Source organism: Rhinoraja longicauda, chromosome 8, assembly GCF_053455715.1.
Source record: "Rhinoraja longicauda isolate Sanriku21f chromosome 8, sRhiLon1.1, whole genome shotgun sequence".
NCBI lineage: Eukaryota > Metazoa > Chordata > Chondrichthyes > Rajiformes > Arhynchobatidae > Rhinoraja > Rhinoraja longicauda.
Window position 1 is genome coordinate 52,578,259 of NC_135960.1, and position 18,519 is coordinate 52,596,777.

The following is an 18,519-nucleotide window of genomic DNA, read 5'->3' on the forward strand; positions in this document are numbered from 1 at the left end:
TTATTTTGTTATATGAATGCTGGAAGGTTGCTCTATGAAAAGGCATGGGGCATATTTTAAATAGGTACCGCCTGTCATTTCTGACAACTGATGATGGAAGTGACTACGTAGATGTACCTGAGGAGAATGAGTAATTGCAGAAAGGGAATTAGTTCTGAAGAATGAATAGAATTCAGTTCTTCAACCCCCAACAATATTTATATTAAGGTCTAGGCAATTGAAAGATATCAAAAAGGAGATGGTTCACTGGCTATGACCACAATTTTTCAATCCTTAAATATGCAATTTACTATTAAAAATGCAAAGTAGTGAACATAATATCCATATTCAAAACCGATAATCCATTCACTATGCATTGATTTGTGTAACATCAATTGTGGGCAAATTTAACATTTGCAAGTTAAGCATGTAGGAAAGGAATTTGAACTATACAGCTCAACTTGGAGTATTTATTTTCATAAACCAAATAAGTATTTAAATTCTTCATTGATTCTTAACACTGAAGGGCATTGGCCTTAGTGATGTGAGATTTTACTCGGGGTGTACCTTTTCGCATCCAGTACTTTTCTGCCAATCAAATTTGTAATTGTTTTTGCCCTCAACTGTGTGCATCACATGGACTTTAATTCAGGCAAGTTTATTTTTTAAATAATTATTTAGGTTTTTAAAATATGAACTTAAATGGTGGGATAAATTTAGCAAATAATCTTGAATTTCTTATCTCTTTATTCTCTTCATTTTCAGACAAGATTTCTGATACATCCTTAAAACTGAGGTGGTTTATCCACGGTACCCTTTGCTATTGCCACACATGGTGGTATTAGTCTTTTTTAATTATTAAAAGCGAGTAGAAATCTTTGAGCAATTAAGTTGAAATTAATTGACAATCCTCTTAAATAGCTCTGTTTGTGGGTCCTTCCAACAACTGAATGCGATTTCACAAGAGAATTTATCCAACCATCTGCCTATCCAAAACCCCCCTCACCTGTATTAATCTATCACTTGCCAGGCTTTGTCCTGCCCCACACCAGTCTGAAGAAGGGTCCTGACCCAGAACTTCACCTATCCATGTTCTCCAGAGATAATGCCTGACCTTACTGAGTTACTCCAGCACTTCGTATGTTTTTTTGAGATTAAGAGATGTTGGTTGGACTGTTAAGTTCCAAATGGGCAGTGTTGGCATTGAATTGTGCACTTTACCTTGTTCCCCCTTTTTTTCTTCCCCCCCCCCCTTTGTTGTTTTCATTTTCGCCGTGATTTATTTATATATTTGATAGCATCAGTATGGAAGTACATTCTCAATCTCGTTGTACTTGTACAATGGCAATAAAATATATTGTATTGTATTGTAATTGAGACACATAGTGAAAGGCATCACAGTCTGCTTATTATTTATATTTCTAGTGGGGTTCAGAACAACACACTACTTTTTCCAATATTGTGTCCAGTACAACTCGGTTATAGATTTAGGTGCGTTTATCATTTGCCACGTTGGAAGCAATTCAGAGCTCATAGTAACCAAAATAAATGGTACTGAGCTGAATTTCACAGCCAAATTGTGAATGAATAAAGCAGCCAGTTGTTGAAGTGTTCCTCCATTAGTGTTCACTGCTAGGTTATTTTAAAGTTTAACCTGTTGTTTTTTCTACAGTATATTGTAGAAATTACTCTGGGAATGATACATCGCATTCAAATGATATGAATCCCATGTATCATATCAATGAAATTTTTTTATGTGAATTCAGAACCCTAATTGATTCTTTCACTGGAAACAAAATCTTTGGGGTTTTTTTTGCTTTTAACAACACGCATTTACTTGTTATTTTTATCTTTTACTTCCCCAGTATGGCTTTAAGAACCAAATGTCCTCCAAAGTCTTGTGACACATTTGTGGCTTTGCCTCCAGCAACAATCAATAATCTGATCATTTTTGGAAAAAACTCAGACAGGCCTTCGGATGAAGTCCAGGAAGTTGTTTTCTTCTCTGCAGCAACTTATCAACAAGGAGATAAGGTGGAGGTAAGAGTATCTTTTCCTATAAAATTTGAATTCAGTATTAGGTCAATGCCTCCATGATTTTACTAAGTAAAGCAAAAATTGCATTTATTAAAATAAAGAAGTATGTATGTTAAAGGATTAATAAAACATACATCGATTTCTCACTTTACAGAATGTCACCAAATTATGTTCAGCCACAGTTATTTGACCTTAACAACACAGGTCCACCACTGGTAGTCCGACATCTCCTTTAATCTGGACAAAATTATGAGAGTGCACTTGACCACCCCCTCACTGATCAGCATCAGTGGTGCTAAATTGGAAGTGGTCAAGCGATTCAAATTCCTTGGTATAAATATTACCAACAATTTGTCCTGGACCAACCACATTGAAGCCACCATTTTTTTAAAAAAGCACACCAACACCTCTACTTTCTCAGGAGACTTAAGGAAGTTTGACATGTCTCCAATGACTCTTAATAACTTATGAAGAAGCACCATAGAAAGTATATAGCTTGGTTTTGGAACAGCTCTGCCGAAGACCTTAAGATATTGCATAGAGTTAGAGATGTAGTCCAGTCCATCACCCAGACCATCCTCTCTACTATGGACTCCATCCACAACATGCTGTCACGGGAAAGCAGCCAACATAATCAAAGACCTTTCCGATCCCATTCACACCCCTCCTCTCCCCTTACCTGTTGGGCAGAAGATACAAAATCTTGAAAGCACTTACCACCAAATTTAGGAACAGCTTCTTTCCTGCTGCTACCAAACTACTGAATGGTCTTCCCAAAAGATAGGGTATAGTCCCAATTTTTCAACCTACCTCATTGCAGATCTTGTATTTCTTCTCTAACTGTAATGCTATACTGTAAAACTATATTCTGTACTCTGACTTTTTGCACTTTGCACTATTAGTTGTACTTGTGTATGGCTTGATTGTACTCCTGAATAATATGATTTGATTTGACTGGATAGACAGGCAAACAAAAGCTATTCACTGTACTTTTAGTACATGCGACAATAATAAACCAATACCAATATTTCTAGTGTACACTGGACATGGTTGCAGTATTGTTCAGGACCACCTTCATTGTGACACAATCCACTTTGTATTACTCCAAACCGAAGGATGAACTCAGCAGGTCAGGCAGCATCTGTGGAGAATTCCCCACATGACCTGCTGAGTTGCTCCAGAAGTTTTTTGCTCAAGATTACAGCATTTGCAGTCTCTTGTGACTCCATTATATTTATCCAACATTATTTAAATCTTAACCAGTTTTAATAACTCCTAAATTTCAGAATCCTGCATCAACTTGCTAACTCTTAACATGATCAACTATCTACTTTCTCCATTTTCCCTCTGAATTGAACTGAGCAGGACTTGCCTTTTGCATGATCATATACTGGAGTTTCATACAGAAACTTGGTATGCATTTGAATACTGCAGAGACCATTTATCAAATGGTCGGTGTAAATATATTTGGGATTTTGAGAATGATGCTCACATATTGCATTTACATATCACACAAAGGTTTTATGGATCACCCTCCTTTCTATCCAACATTAAAATGTAGATATCATTGGACTGAATTCTCTGAACAAATCTTTATTTTTATTTTTAATGTTTATTTTTTTAATTTTTAATTTAATTGATTACAGTGCATATAACAACAACAGTAAACCCCACCCCTCCCCTTCCCTACATAATCATGAAAACAAACAAACAAAAACAAACAAATAAATAAATAAAAATAAATTTAAAAAAAACATAACTACAATGTGACAAAAAAGACAAAAGCACAAAAACATGAGGCAAGGTAATTTTCACAAGTCAAATATTTCAGTATTTTCACTGCTGGATTCAAAGAAGGTACAAAAGCATGTGGCATTGAGGGGATAGTTTTACTTGTCCTTAATATGCTGCAGCACTGGGTTCCATATGTTGAAGAACTTTTGAGGGTTGCCAGACAATTCATATCTCAACCTCTCTACGTGTAATATGCCCATTAATTCTCTTAACCAAGTCTCAAACTGAGGAGCAGAGTCTGATTTCCATAGTTTCAAAATACATCTGTTGGCAATTACCATACCATAAACCAAGATTGTGCGAGCATTATGGTCTAGCTTCTCAAGTGTTGTGGAATACCCGAATAGAGCAGTTTCAGGGTCCGGAGTTAAAGTGACGTTTAAAACAGTAGAGTACCATTGAAATAAAAGACACCAAAAGTTGTGAAGTTTTGGACAAGTCCAAAAGTGGTGAGCGAGTGTACCCTCAGCGGTCTTGCAACTATTACACAAAGGTGAGAGATCAGGAAAGATTTTATGCAGCTTAACCTTAGAGTAGTGTAATCTGTGTATAACCTTGAATTGAATCAGTTGTAGCCTAGAATTAATAGAACAGGATTTTATACTTTTCAGTGCTACCTTCCAGACATCGTCATCAATTTCAATGTTAAGGTCTTCTTCCCAGGTTTGTTTTATTTTTAAAGTAGATTTATCTAGTTTGTTTGAAAAGATACCTACAAAAGATGAGATTAGGTTCTTTGGTTCCGGGGGACCCAGCAAAATTTTGGACAACGAGTCGTCTTCAGGCAGGGACTCAAAAAGCGAATTGTTTTGTCGAACATAATTTCTCAGCTGTAAGTACCTGAAGAATTGAGTTTTGGGCAATGAGAACAAATCTTTCACAAGAATTAAAGTGCTTAAGTAAAAAATCTAAACGCTATCAGCATGGAAAATGATACATCAATAAGTTGGTCTACTTCATAAGTTATACTGTGAGGATTTGAGAGGATTTAATATCATGTCACCCTTTACTTTTCAGTGCACATATCTAACGATTGATCAGGCTGAAACGACACATGCTGTTGTTCTTAGTCGGCCTTCCTGGTTATGGGGAGCTGAAATGGGATCTAATGAACACGGCCTATGCATCGGAAATGAGGCAGTTTGGGGAAAAGAAGAACAAGATAGCAAAGAAGCCCTACTGGGCATGGATTTAGTAAGGTACTAGACCAAGTGGACCAGTTGGGCCCAAACTTCTCCTGCATTGATGCAACACCCTCTCCTCCCCCATTCCCTCCCCCACCCTCTCCCCCTCCCTCCCTCCCTCCCTCACCTCCTCCCCCACTCTCCAATAATTGGAGTCATGTTTTGCAGAAAGGAAGTTGTTTGTGGTTGAAGATCAATCATCCCAATGTTAGGACATCATTGCAAGAGTTCCTCAAAGCTGTGTCCTTCTTACTGTTCTCATGCAATTCATCAATGAACTACTTTCTGTGATAAAGCCAGAAATCGGGATGTTCACCAATGATTGCACAATATTCAAATCTATTCTTAATCCCTCAGCAAATGAAGTTCATGTCTGCAGGCAGTGATACTCAAACAAAGTTCAAGCATGAGCTAATACATGGCAAGTAATATTTGCACCCTAAAATTGGCAAGCAATGATATTCTTCAAGAGTGTCTGTCAAAGTCATGCTTTGACTTCAGTGGCATTGCTATCAATGAGTACCCCACTGTCAATATTCTTTTCATGTTACTATTGACATGAAATTCAGCTGGACCTGAAAGAGGTCAGAGATTGAGGATGCTGTAATAACTCACCTCCTGATACCCCAAAGCCTTTCTGATGTCTACAATGCACAAAACCAGGAATGTTGTCCAGATAAGTGCGGCTCCAGCATACCTCAATTTTGGACACCAACAATGAAAAAGCAGGCTGCCTGCTTTGTATTACATCTACCACCCTAAACATTAACAGCCCAGGGTGCTGTAGTGTGTATCATTTACAAAATGTATCAATTATTTATCTAGGCTACTCCAACAGCATCTGCAAAACCCAAATCTACTACTTTGAAGTTCTTATGTGTGGGAAAACCACTACCTGCATGTTCCTCTTTGACACTATCTTGACTTGGAAATATGTCGCTGTTGCATCCTCTTCACTGGATCAAAATTCTGGAACATGCCAAACTGGCATCATTACAGAAGAATCTTCATCAGAAAGATTGTAGCAGTTCATGAAATTGGCTTACCACCAACTTCTCAAGGAGATCAGCGGTGGCTTTGTCTGCAATGCTAATATCCCGCCTTGGATTTCCAACTCTCCTTTCTTATCCAAATCAATGCCAATCATTCTTGAAATTCCACATTTAAATTGCTCCAATTTCCTATTTTCTCAGTACCAAAGTGACCCCTTCCAAAGTCACAAATAACATCCTGTGTGACAAAAGTTAGATGGAATTAATTTGCAAAAACTGCCACATTTTCTTATATCGCTTTAGAAATTCTTGCACTGCTTTTTGAAAATTAACTTGACATGAGAAGGGGGTCATAATAAAGAAACAATAAGAGTAATTTATTAAAGCTTATAGAAGTAATTTAGTATAACATTACACTGCATCATGTTTATGCACATGATAGTACATTTGCATTCTGTACTCTAACTTTTTTTGTGCTCCTATCTATTGTACTTAAGTTTAAACTGATTGCATCTCTGTATGGTATATCTGATCTATTCAGATAGCATGCAAAACAAACCTTTTCATTGTTCCACAGTATATGTAACAATAATAAACCTAAACATTTTAAAATATAAGTCATTCTTATTTGTAAGAACTAACAGAACAAATTGTGTTTATTTGTACCATGCTACTTGAATGTAAACTAATATCAGGGAGATGATAACATATAGGTTAACTTGTAAACCGGTTTGAATCTTGGTAATTACAAGCACAATTTTCTTTTGGAAATACTTATTAAAAAAATTCTATACACTCTCCTAGACTTGGGCTGGAACGGTCTGAAACAGCAGAGAAGGCAGTCGATGTTCTCACCAATCTTCTGGAGAAGTACGGACAGGGTGGAAATTGCATAGAAGATAAAGTTACATTTACAGCTTACAACAGCTTTCTGATTGCTGACAGGAAAGAAGCATGGATATTAGAGACTGTTGGTAAATACTGGGCAGCAGAAAAAGTTGCAGGTATATAAAACGATTACATTTCAATGGATATAATCATTTGCTTTTTAAAAGAAAACTGGAATGGTGACAATTGATTAATTATGTTCAGAAACTGCAGACTTTTTAATACAATATTTAGGTTATATGTAACAGAATTTTTGGAATAGAATAGCTTGTTAAACAGTAAGGAAAAAATCCAAAAATATTGAGGACAGAGGCATTTAGTTAATAATCACACCGAAAATGTGAACCAGAGTTTGTTCTCAATGCCTCGTGTTGTGTCTATAACCTTTCATGTAAAGTCTTGAAATAGCAGGTTCATTTTTAGTTAATTTTGAACACTATTTCTTTCTGTCCTGACTAGCCTCCATTAGTTGCTTTTATTCTCACTATTTCATTGTAGTCACCCTCATTCCCAGCCTTTTTCACTTCCCAGATATTTTGATTTCATAAGTTGAAATCTGAACCCTTGGATTCTTAACATCTTGTCAACTTATTTTTTCTTATTCTGCAACTTATTACTAACATCCAATCATTTTTTCAAATAGGGTTGAAGCTTCGAATTAAAGTTTGGATTGGTGGAGTGGGGATTGGTGGGGTCGGGATTTAAAATGATTAGGTACATGCAGAGAGTTAAAGCATAATCTTCAAATGCGTCCAGAAACTTCCAGGCTTTTGAAAAAAAACCCTTATTGCGGGAACAAGAGGCAAAATGTTTGTATTTGCCTTTCCCTGTCTACTGCTGGTAGCAATTCATAGAGGTATAGGTTAGTCTCGTAAGTTCACTATTTGACTATTCTTAATGCTTTAAACCACATATTAATGAGTGCCAATCTAATAGACTGGGAGATGGCAAAGAACATCTCTCTTCAGTTTTCTGCTGCTGCCAGAATATTGAAAGAAAGGAAGCAGAAAAATCCTAAAAGATGGAAAGGCAATAATTTCAAATTTGCCGATATTATTGACATTTTAGTAGTATATTATTTTGATTACTTGGCCAACAGTAATTTTTATGAAATAATCCTCTGAAACTCACACATATGTTTGGCTGTTAACTTATTATGAAATGAAAACATTAATTATTTATAGCAAATAATGGTTAAATACAAAAATGAGTCTTACATTTTTTTGTTGTTGTGTTCAGAAGGGGTACGGAATATTTCCAATCAGTTTTCCATAACAACAAAAATTAATAAGGAACACCCAGACCTGAGAAGTTATGCAAAAGAACGAGGCTGGTGGGATGGAAAAACAGAGTTCAATTTCACTGCTGTGTATTCCTATCAGGACTCTTCTAATGAATTGGATAATCGATATTGTGCTGGCCTCCAGCTTCTGAATAAGCATAAAGGTAATTAAAACAAGAGGATTAACTTGAAATTGGTCTTTCACACATAGAATAATTAATTAATTCTCTGAATAAGCTATCTTTAAATGTTATTAAAGAGAACATCGGTTTCTTAGTCAGAATGCGAAGCTGTTTCTAACAAAAGACATTCCAAACCTTATTTTACAGAATTGAAAAAGATAGAATTTAGTTTGTCATGAAATAGGTTTATTTTGTCTTTTAATATCAATCTTATCTTTCTATGATGAGTTTACTTTAAGTTTTACACTAGTTTTTTTCCCATTTATGAGATTTGCATATCTCTTCAAAGCATTTATTTCAGCAAAAGCTTGTGTTAAAGGGACTTGTTTTCCTAGGATCCCTGCATTATTTTGCAGTAATCACAAGAATGTTAATAATAATGCCAGCGAGTAAAGACTTTCAGCAGACTTTCAATAAACAATGGATTTTATGGTTTTTTAGAAGGACCTTTTACAATTTAGTAGTGAAATTATTTTTAATCTCCAGGCTAGTCTTTTGAGAAATCAGAACATTGTCAGAGATAATTGAAAATTAGAAAGCAACAAATGTTAATAATTGGACAGTCGGAGGACAAGATTCAGTGATGTTGCGCTCTTAGTTGAATTAAGATGTAATTGAGCTACACCATGCAACCGCAAGACGGATTCAATAACATTAGGGACATAAGGAACTGTAAATGCTGGAATCTCAAGAACACAAAGTGCTGGAGTAACTTTGGTGCTGGCAGCCATTGTGGAGGACATAGGCACGCGACATTTCAGTCCAACGAAAATGTTGCCTATTCATGTCTTCCAGGGATGCTGCCAGACCCACTGAGTTACTCCAGCGCTATGTGTTCTCCTCAATAACATTACAGGTGTTTCCTGGTCCTTTGCATTTGTTCTGATTCTGAGGTACCTTTATTTCTAGACAGTAGGAAAATGGCTTTATAAGTTTTATGTACTGTACGTGGTGTTTTCTAAACAGAGTAAAATCAGCTGAGAGCAGTAACGGATTTGTAGAACCTTCATAAGATTTTAGATAATCATAAAATATCGTGCAGCGGTTTTTATTGAATGGTAACACCTTCACCTCAAGGTAAAAAGATGAAAGTTTGAGTTTCAGATAACTTCATTAGAATAACTAAAGCAAACTGAGTTGGAAAATCCTGCCAACCGTAAGCTGCCTGCACTTGCTACTGAACCACCAAATTTTCCTTTTAGAAACATAGAAAACATAGAAAAATAGGTGCAGGAGGAGGCCATTTGGCCCTTCGAGCCAGCACCGCCATTCATTGTGATCATGGCTGATCATCCACAATTTTACAGATCCCCAGTTTAATTTGCTGTTAAATACTGCCCCAATCCTGTCTGGAAGACCTGCCCAGTGGTTGGACCTTGTTCGAGTCAGTCCAGTGACTCACAGTGACAGAACAAACACACACATAAAACCAATAGAAAAATCTTTGATTGCTGTGCTCCAATCCCATCCCCAGCTTTGTCAGTTGCCAAAGATGTCAAGATATTAAGTGTTTCTGATTTGAAATTATGAAATGCCATTTTTTTGCACATAGAACTGCTTCTGCCTTTATCATTATTATTTTTTGATTTAAAAAACAAAATTGCAAGTGTATTTCACATTATGTTCATATTTACAATAGGAAATATTAGAGTTGAAACCATTATGGAAATTCTCCGGGACAAAGAAAGTGGTATTAACATGGAAGGCGGCTTCACGACCACAGGAAGCATGGCTTCCATTCTTCCAATAGACACCAGTCTCCATTGCATTCATTTTTTAACAGCTACTCCCTATCCTGAGAGGTAACAGAAAAAGAGTTTGATCAATTGTTTAGATGTTTCATTTTGTTGTATCCTATCTTTTACTAATGATCGTTAGCCGACAATGTATTAAAGTCATTTTATATAGAAACACTTCAATACAAAAACATTTTAAAAATCAAATCAGTATAACCTATTGACAAAACAGATTAAAATAAAACATATCAGTGGATGCGATGGAAAGGGAGCAAGCAAGAGGGGGAATCATTCAAGAGGCCAGTGGGTAAAACTAGACATGACAATACACAATAGGAGCAGGAGTAGGCCATTCGGCCCTTCGAGCCAGCACCGCCATTCAATGGGATCATGGCTGATCATTCACAATCAGTACCCAATTCCTGCCTTCTCCCCATACCCCCTGACTCCGCTATCTTTAAGAGCTCTATCTAGCTCTCTCTTGAAAGCATCCAGAGAATTGGCCTCCACTGCCTTCTGAGGCAGAAAATTCCACAGATTTACAACTCTCTGACTGAAAAAGTTTTTTTTCATCTCCGTTCTAAATGGCCTACCCCTTATTCTAAACTGTGGCCCCTGGTTCTGGACTCCCCCAACATTGGGAACATGTTTCCTGCCTCTAACGTGTCCAATCCCTTAATAATCTGTTATGTTTCAATAAGCTCCCCTCTCATCCTTCTAAATTCCAGCATATACAAGCCTAGTCGCTCCAGTCTTTCAACATATGACAGTCCCGCCATTCCGGGAATTAACCTAGTGAATCTACGTTGCATGCCCTCAATGGCAAGAATGTCCTTCCTCAAATTTGGAGACCAAGACTGCACACAGTACTCCAGGTGCAGTCTCACCAAGGCCTTGTACAACTGCAGAAGGACCTCTTTGCTCCTATACTCAACTCCTCTTGTCATAAAGGCCAGCTTTCTTCACTGCCTGCTGTATCTGCATGCTAACTTTAAGTGACTGATGAACAAGGACACCCAGATCACTTTGTACTTCCCCATTTTCTAACTTGACACCATTCAGATAATAATCTACCTTCCTGTTCTGACCACCAAGTGGATAACCTCACATTTATCCACATTAAACTGCATCTGTCATGCATCTGCCCACCCACACAACCTGTCCAAGTCATCCTGCATCCTCATAACATCCTCCTCACAGTTCACACTGCCACCCAGCTTTGTGTCATCTGCAAATTTGCTAATATTACTTTTAATCCCTTCATCTAAGTCGTTAATGTATATTGTAAATAGCTGCGGTCCCAGCACCGAGCCTTGTGGTACCCCACTAGTCACTGCCTGCCATTCTGAAAGGGACCCGTTAATCCCTACTCTTTGTTTCCTGTCCGCCAACCAATTTTCTATCCATGTCAGCGCCCTACCGCCAATACCATGAGCTCTAATTTTGCCCACTAATCTCCTATGTGGGACCTTATCAAAGGCTTTCTGAAAGTCCAGGTGCACTACATCCACTGGCTCTCCCTTGTCCATTTTCCTAGTTACATCCTCAAAAAATTCCAGAAGATTAGTCAAGCATGATTTTCCCTTCATAAATCCATGCTGACTCGGACCGATCCTGTTACTGCTATCCAAATGTTCCACAATTTCTTCTTTTATAATTGACTCCAGCATCTTCCCCACCACTGATGTCAGGCTAACTGGTCTATAATTTCCCATTTTCTCTCTCCCTCCTTTCTTAAAATGTGGGATAACATTAGCTCCCCTCCAATCCACATGAACTGATCCTGAATCTATAGAACATTGGAAAATGATCACTAATGCGTCCACGATTTCTGGAGCCACTTCCTTAAGTACCCTGGGATGCAGACCACCAGGCCCTGGGGATTTATCAGCCTTCAGACCCATCAGTCTACCCAACACCATTTCCTGCCTAATGTGAATTTCCTTCAGTTCCTCCGTCACCCTAGGACCTCTGTCCACTAGTACATCTGGGAGATTGTTGGTGTCTTCCTTAGTGAAGACAGATCCAAAGTACCTGTTCAATTCATCTGCCATTTCCTTGTTCCCCATAATAAATTCACCTGCTTCTATCTTCAAGGGACCCACATTTGTCTTAACTATTTTTTTCCTCTTCACATACCTAAAGCAGCTTTTACTATCCTCCTTTATATTCTTGGCTAGCTTACCTTCATACCTCATCTTTTCTCCCCGTATTGCCTTTTCAGTTATCTTCTATTGCTCTTTAAAAGAGTCCCAATTCTCTGGCTTCACGCTCATCTTTGCTATGTTATACTTCTTCTCCTTTATTTTCATACTTTCCTTGACTTCCCTTGTCAGCCACAGTCGTCTCTTACTCCCCTTAGAATCTTTCTTCCTCTTTGGAATGAACTGATCCTGCACCTTCTGTATTATTCACTGAAATACCTGCCATTGTTGATCCACCGTCTTCCCTGCTAGGGTATCTTTCCAGTCAACTCTGGCCAGCTCCTCTCTCATGCCTCCATGGTCCCCCTTGCTCAACTGCAATGCTGACACTTCCGATTTTCCCTTCTCCCTCTCAAATTGTAGATTAAAACTGGTCATATTATGATCACTACCTCCTAATGGATCTTTTACATTTAGTTCCCTTTATCAAATCTGGTTAATTACACAACACTAAATCCAGAATTGCCTTCTTTCTGGTAGGCTCCAGAACAAGCTGCTCCAAGAATCCATCTCGGTGGCACTCCACAAACTCCCTTTCTTGGGGTCCATTACCAAGGTGATTTTCCCAGTCTACCTGCATGTTGAAATCTCCCATAACCACTGTAGCATTACCTTTGCGACATGCCAATTTTAACTTTTGATTCAACTTGAACCCTTTATCCAGGCTACTGTTTGGGGGCCTGTAGATAACTCCTATTAGGATCTTTTTACCCTAACAATTCTTCAGTTCTGTCCATACTGATTCTACATCTCCTGATTCTATGTCACCCCTTGCAAGGGACTGAATATCATTCCTTACCAACAGAGCGACCCCATTATAATGGGAACAAAGAGAGAGAACCTAAGGGGCAATGTTGTGAAACCTAACAACCAAAATTGTGGGTGAACCAACAACAGCGTCAGAGAGCAGAGCCGAAAAAGTCAGAGGAATAATCAAATGAGGCCAACAGGTAAAAACAGGACAACAGAAGATCATAACTGATGAAAGTTGAGAGAAAGTGCTAAAGTGGCCTGAAAGCTAAAGATAATTTAGTTTATTGTAGTTTTCCTTGTTTGATATTGATACATATCAATTCTGATGTATTTTGTTAATTATGATACTATTTTGGCATTTTACAATGTGTACACGCACATACCTATAAAGGAAGAATTTTGCAATTAGATCCGATGATGGCAAATGAACTGACACAGCATCGTCTACAAAAGTTCAGGTGAATGATCAGTGTATCTGTGCAAGGACATTCATCCAGTTCTCTCTCTCTCATTCATTTAGTCTTGTGAGTCTTGCAAGCCTGTAGCTTTTGGTCTGTTTGCCTCCAACAAGCAAGAGTTATTTCTTCTGTCTTACTGACCAGGCTGGCTCACTGCAGTAACATTATAGTTTACCTCTTCAATTCCATGGCCAAACATTGGCTTAGTGCCAAGTTACTAAGTCAGTGCAAGTGGTGACTCTCACGATTTTGAATTTATTATATATTAACATTGTATGCAGTTACTCAAAGAACAGTAAACATTTATGGTCATTGTTATAATGTCGCAATGTCATTATTCTCAATGCATGGTGGCTTGTTTCATCAAGCTGTGTAATTTCTGTGTCTGACCTTTTGCTCACTGCCACAGATAACATTTTCTGAGTAACCACCAGATGTCATTGCTGTTGCATTACTTTTTCGATGCTCACAGATTAAAGATGAAAACACCAAGTAGGAAATAAACCATGAAAGATAATACATTTTGTTAAGAGTTGGTTATAAGTTATGCTGTAAATTAAATATAAATTAAGTAATGCAACTTTTTTTTTCATTGTTAATTACTAGTAAAAATAGTTACAAAAGATGTGATTTACAAAACATTCTGGTCTGTCTTTTCTTAGGTCAGTTTTCAAACCATTTATCTTTGTTCAAAATATGAGGCCGTTTTTACAGACAAGTTCACCTTCATTTGGTCCTAATGATCCAGTGAAAAAGATCCCGCGGTTCCAAAGTAAACCGGACAGAAGGCATGTACTCTACAAGAAGCATGAAGTGGCGGCTAAGTACATGGGGACAAAAAAGGTACTCACAATATTTTAATGTCTATTAATTTTTGAATTGCCATAAATCTAACCATGAATATGATGATGACATTTCAGTTCGGGACCCTTCTTCAGACTGCCGTGGATAAATTACTTTTCAATGGTTCAATAGTGCTTTATTTCACGTCAGGAACCTTTTTCAGACTTTCTACAGAGATGCTGCCTAACTCGCTGAGTTACTCCAGCACTTTGTGTCTTATTTTGTAAATCAGCACCTGCAGTTCCTTGTGTCCCCATTAAAGTGGCTTTGGCCTGGCTTAGTGCCTCTGTTCCTAGCCCTACCCATGTCCTGAGGGAAGAGTTGAAGGATGGGAGAAAACAGTGATAAGGGGTTGAGTGGAGAGAGAGTAAGCAAGCAAAATACTCCTTTTATTCTCCAAAATACTCTGTTCCCCACAGCAGTTGTAGGTTGCACCTTGTGGGTCCAGTTTATGGTGGAACAGCCAAAATGGATGCTGTACAAAATGGTGATGTTTTATTGTATGTGTTCCTAATACCAGGAAGTTTCAGATGGATTGCCGAGGGCAATTTCCCATTGGACAGAGTTTCATCTCCAATCCCACACCCAGAACCAGGGGCCACAGTCTAAGAATAAAGGGGAGGCTATTTAAAACTGAGGTGAGAAAAAAAAAATTCACCCAGAGAGTTGTGAATTTGTGGAATTCTCTGCCACAAAAGGCAGTGGAGGCCAATTCACTGGATGAATTTAAAAGTGAGTTGGATAGAGGTCAAAGGCTAGTGGAATCAAGGGATATGAGGAGAAGGCAGGCACAGGTTACTGATTGTGGATGATCAGCCATGATCACAATGAATGGCGGTGCTGGCTCGAAGGGCCAAATGGCCTCCTCCTGCACCTATTTTCTATGTTTCTGATGCTGGAAACACTGTTCCTCACCTCCCTTCATCAACATTATGAATGACCTCTTGAAATTTATTTTAATCTCCAGACTAGAGGGTCTAAGATGCTCCAAGAAATAAAAGCACTGGAGAAGCAGCAACTTGAAATTGCACAGAATGTCCTACGGAATGGAATACCAGATACAACAAAAGTTGTTCACATCTTCACTGATTGTGTAGCTGAGGAAATAGCAATTTATGATGTGTAATTTGCCAATCCCGTTGCATATTTCTGGTTTGAATATACTTGACACAAAAAAGTGAAATTTGATAAATAATGAGGAATCTACCATATAATCAAATTGTGCAATAATATCCAATAATTTGTTGCACAAGGGATTAAAAATAAAACAATGTATATTTCCCAGTATTTCTATAAAAGCCACACTATTTTGTTTGTAATAGTACTACCATCATGCAAATATTAGTATGATATTATTCTGAATATAGATAAAGCACCAACAAACTGAAGTTCCTGGCTTGAATCAAGTTTTAATGAAATTACATGCCGAAACAAAAAAGTTGGCCACCTGTTCCACCCAGGCCATAAGCATATGTCTTCTGGAGATAGTCCCAGATAGAGACTTGGGTGTGGGTACTTTTGTCTTTGCACTTCAGATGCCTTAATTTCCCATGCAGTTCTCATCTAGTCGCACTGCAGGGGAACTCTGGCTACCGAGTGCCTGAATGGCGTTCATTCATCACTTCCAGGTCAACAAAGTCCTTCCAGTACAGTACTATACAGGATGCTTTATGACTACCCTTAACTTCCTTTATCATTTTCCCTCAACACCCCCGCGTGCACTGTATCAGGCCCACATTAGCGCTAATTTTAAATAGTTTTCCACTACTGGTGGTCATTTGATTATTCGGTTTATTATCTCCCTTTTTAAAAAAAATGGGAATAAAAGATTTATAGTGGGATTCTTCACACTGGAAGACATCTGCTCTCCCATTCTTTAGCATATCAGAAATTCAAGTTAGAATTCCTATAATATTTCTTACTTGTCTTTGAGGTTGCATCCTATTTTTCCCACCATTCTTTGCAATTCCTGTCAGTGCACATCCATTTCCTCAAAGACATCAGTTCCCAACCTGCTTGTGTAGAGTTCCCAATGGCCCAGAAATCTGACAAGTTGCTTTTAGCACTATTCTTCAGTCATAAGATCACCTCCAATGCTTTGCATGGTCATTATCTCATGGTACATTAAATTTTTTACAGACATATATAAAATGTGGAAAAAAATACAAAAACTATTTCAAACAGTGAAAGAAATGTGAGGTGCATAGGTTCATAATTGTAACACCTGATTCAGGAATGATAGTGTTAATTTTTCACACAAAAGAATAATCAAGATGGAGTGGTCATCCAGGTAGATTAGTAACAGCAAAAGCATTTGAAACTGCCAACTTTACATTTTATGTTGTGTCATTCATTAAAGGATATCTCTTCGGTTCTCACTGCTCCAAAAGTTCCTTGGCCTCCTTTCATCTTTCTCTTTTCCAAATCTTAATTACCCCCAAATCTGCTGCCACATACTTTAATCTCCCTAAATTCATCCATCTACCTCCACTGTGTTCAGTGACCTTGCTGGGCTTCCAGTACACAAAATTGTCTCTTATTCTCACACTGAATTCCCTCCAATCATTCCACTATCCCCACCAACCTTTCTTCGAATCTGGTCTCTTCTATGTGTTCCTCCCACTAGCTATTAGTAGTCATGCTTTCAGCTGCCAAATGAAGATAGTAAAAGTTAAAAAAGGCATCTAATATGATAAAGTGCAATAATGCCTAATGAAATGTAGATCTTTAAGATTTGTTTGATTAAATTTATATTATTCAAAACAGATTATTTATAAATTATGTCAGTCAATTTTTTAATGATTTGCTGACTATCACTACTACATAGCAAATTTTGTCCTGGATAAAATGTATTTGTGTTGTAATTCTCAAACCATAATGGATCATAATTTGTTTTTAATGTTTAATAATTTTAAATTTCTGCAATTAATTAAAAAAAACATTCTGTATGTTTTCAGTCTTTGCTTGGCTTTCTGTAAACTATTTTAAATTAAAAATTATGCTATTATCTTCTTGGCGTGGTGTATGTGAATGTTTTAATGCTAGTGTCTGCTTAGATGACGTTACAAATGCTGGAGTTTCCCTTATTCTGACACCTGGCAGCAACCTGTCACAAAAGAGGAAACCTGTCACGGAGAACACTCAAGTCTTTTGAGGAGCTTTCCCTGAGATCGGTTGAGCACACAATATTTTGCTTTGCACTATAAAATCCAGATTTTAATGTTGCAGCACTGAGTGATTGTGCAAATCATGACCCAAAAGACCTGTACAACTTACTCAACCTGTGAGAAAATCACTGTCCATTCGCAATGGGCATCTCTGGTATTCTGGAAACAGATCTACTGACATGTAGCATCTCTGTTGGCGTAGGACAGCAAACTGCTTCTGGAGAAAAACAAACTGCACATGGGTATCATCTCCGTGTACATTAAAAATACCAATCAGATTGTGATTTGCATGCCTCTGCCTAATGGTGGAATCAGGCTGCCCCTTGGTGGGAAGTTGCTGTTCCAGAGAATTTCTGGCTGCACCCACCTGGAAAGACTGGACCTTTACCTGTGTCAACATAAATACATGAATATATTACACCAGTGGCCTCGCCTGTAGTTCCACTGCAGTCGTCTTCACTCGTGCACGATGGGTGACTGGATAGTCACCATCTCCTTTCGAAGAAATGCCCATCACCACCAGGTTTAAGGTCATCTCTTTCTTGGCTCCACTCCTCTGAGAGAATACAGCCAACCTCCACGGTGCTCAGGATCTCTTTCATTGCATTAGGGCGACCTGTCTATGCTCTAACCATCTCATCATGCATCTGCAGAACCTCCTCATTAGCAGCCCAATTGTGGTCCTCAGCAGAGACCCTTCAGGCCAAAGTAAATGTGTAACACCACCCACAACTGTCCTCCACCCCCTGCTCCAGTCACTCCTACACCAGATTCTCGGTGCAGTAGTTCCTGGCACTTCTCTCAAATCTAATTTACTCATCCCTTACAGTGCCATCTCTGAGATGGTGCCAGACACGATGACACACTCTGCTCATGATCACCATCTCCCTACACTCTTTCATCCCCCCAGCTCCTCCATTTCCTCATGGCTGGTAGTGGCAAGGAGAAACGGGTCCCTCCTCTTTCCTTGCAAATACAAAGCAGTTGCACATACAGCTTTAAAGCACTAGAGCTTGCTCA

The 18,519-nt window shown here is 38.2% G+C and overlaps 1 protein-coding gene across 1 annotated transcript in view; it reads left to right on the forward strand.

The window, feature by feature from the left end:
- The window catches only part of scrn3 (secernin 3), an 18,647-nt gene extending 1,388 nt beyond the window's left edge, over positions 1-17,259 (forward strand). Inside the window, exons 2-8 of the mRNA XM_078403970.1 lie at positions 1,845-2,019; positions 4,828-5,009; positions 6,791-6,990; positions 8,114-8,320; positions 9,978-10,140; positions 14,152-14,332; positions 15,300-17,259. Of these exons, the coding sequence (XP_078260096.1) occupies positions 1,846-2,019; positions 4,828-5,009; positions 6,791-6,990; positions 8,114-8,320; positions 9,978-10,140; positions 14,152-14,332; positions 15,300-15,458 (1,266 nt within the window). The 5' untranslated portion in view covers position 1,845 and the 3' untranslated portion in view covers positions 15,459-17,259. The remainder of the gene's footprint in view (positions 1-1,844; positions 2,020-4,827; positions 5,010-6,790; positions 6,991-8,113; positions 8,321-9,977; positions 10,141-14,151; positions 14,333-15,299) is intronic.
- Positions 17,260-18,519: the final 1,260 nt, after the last annotated feature.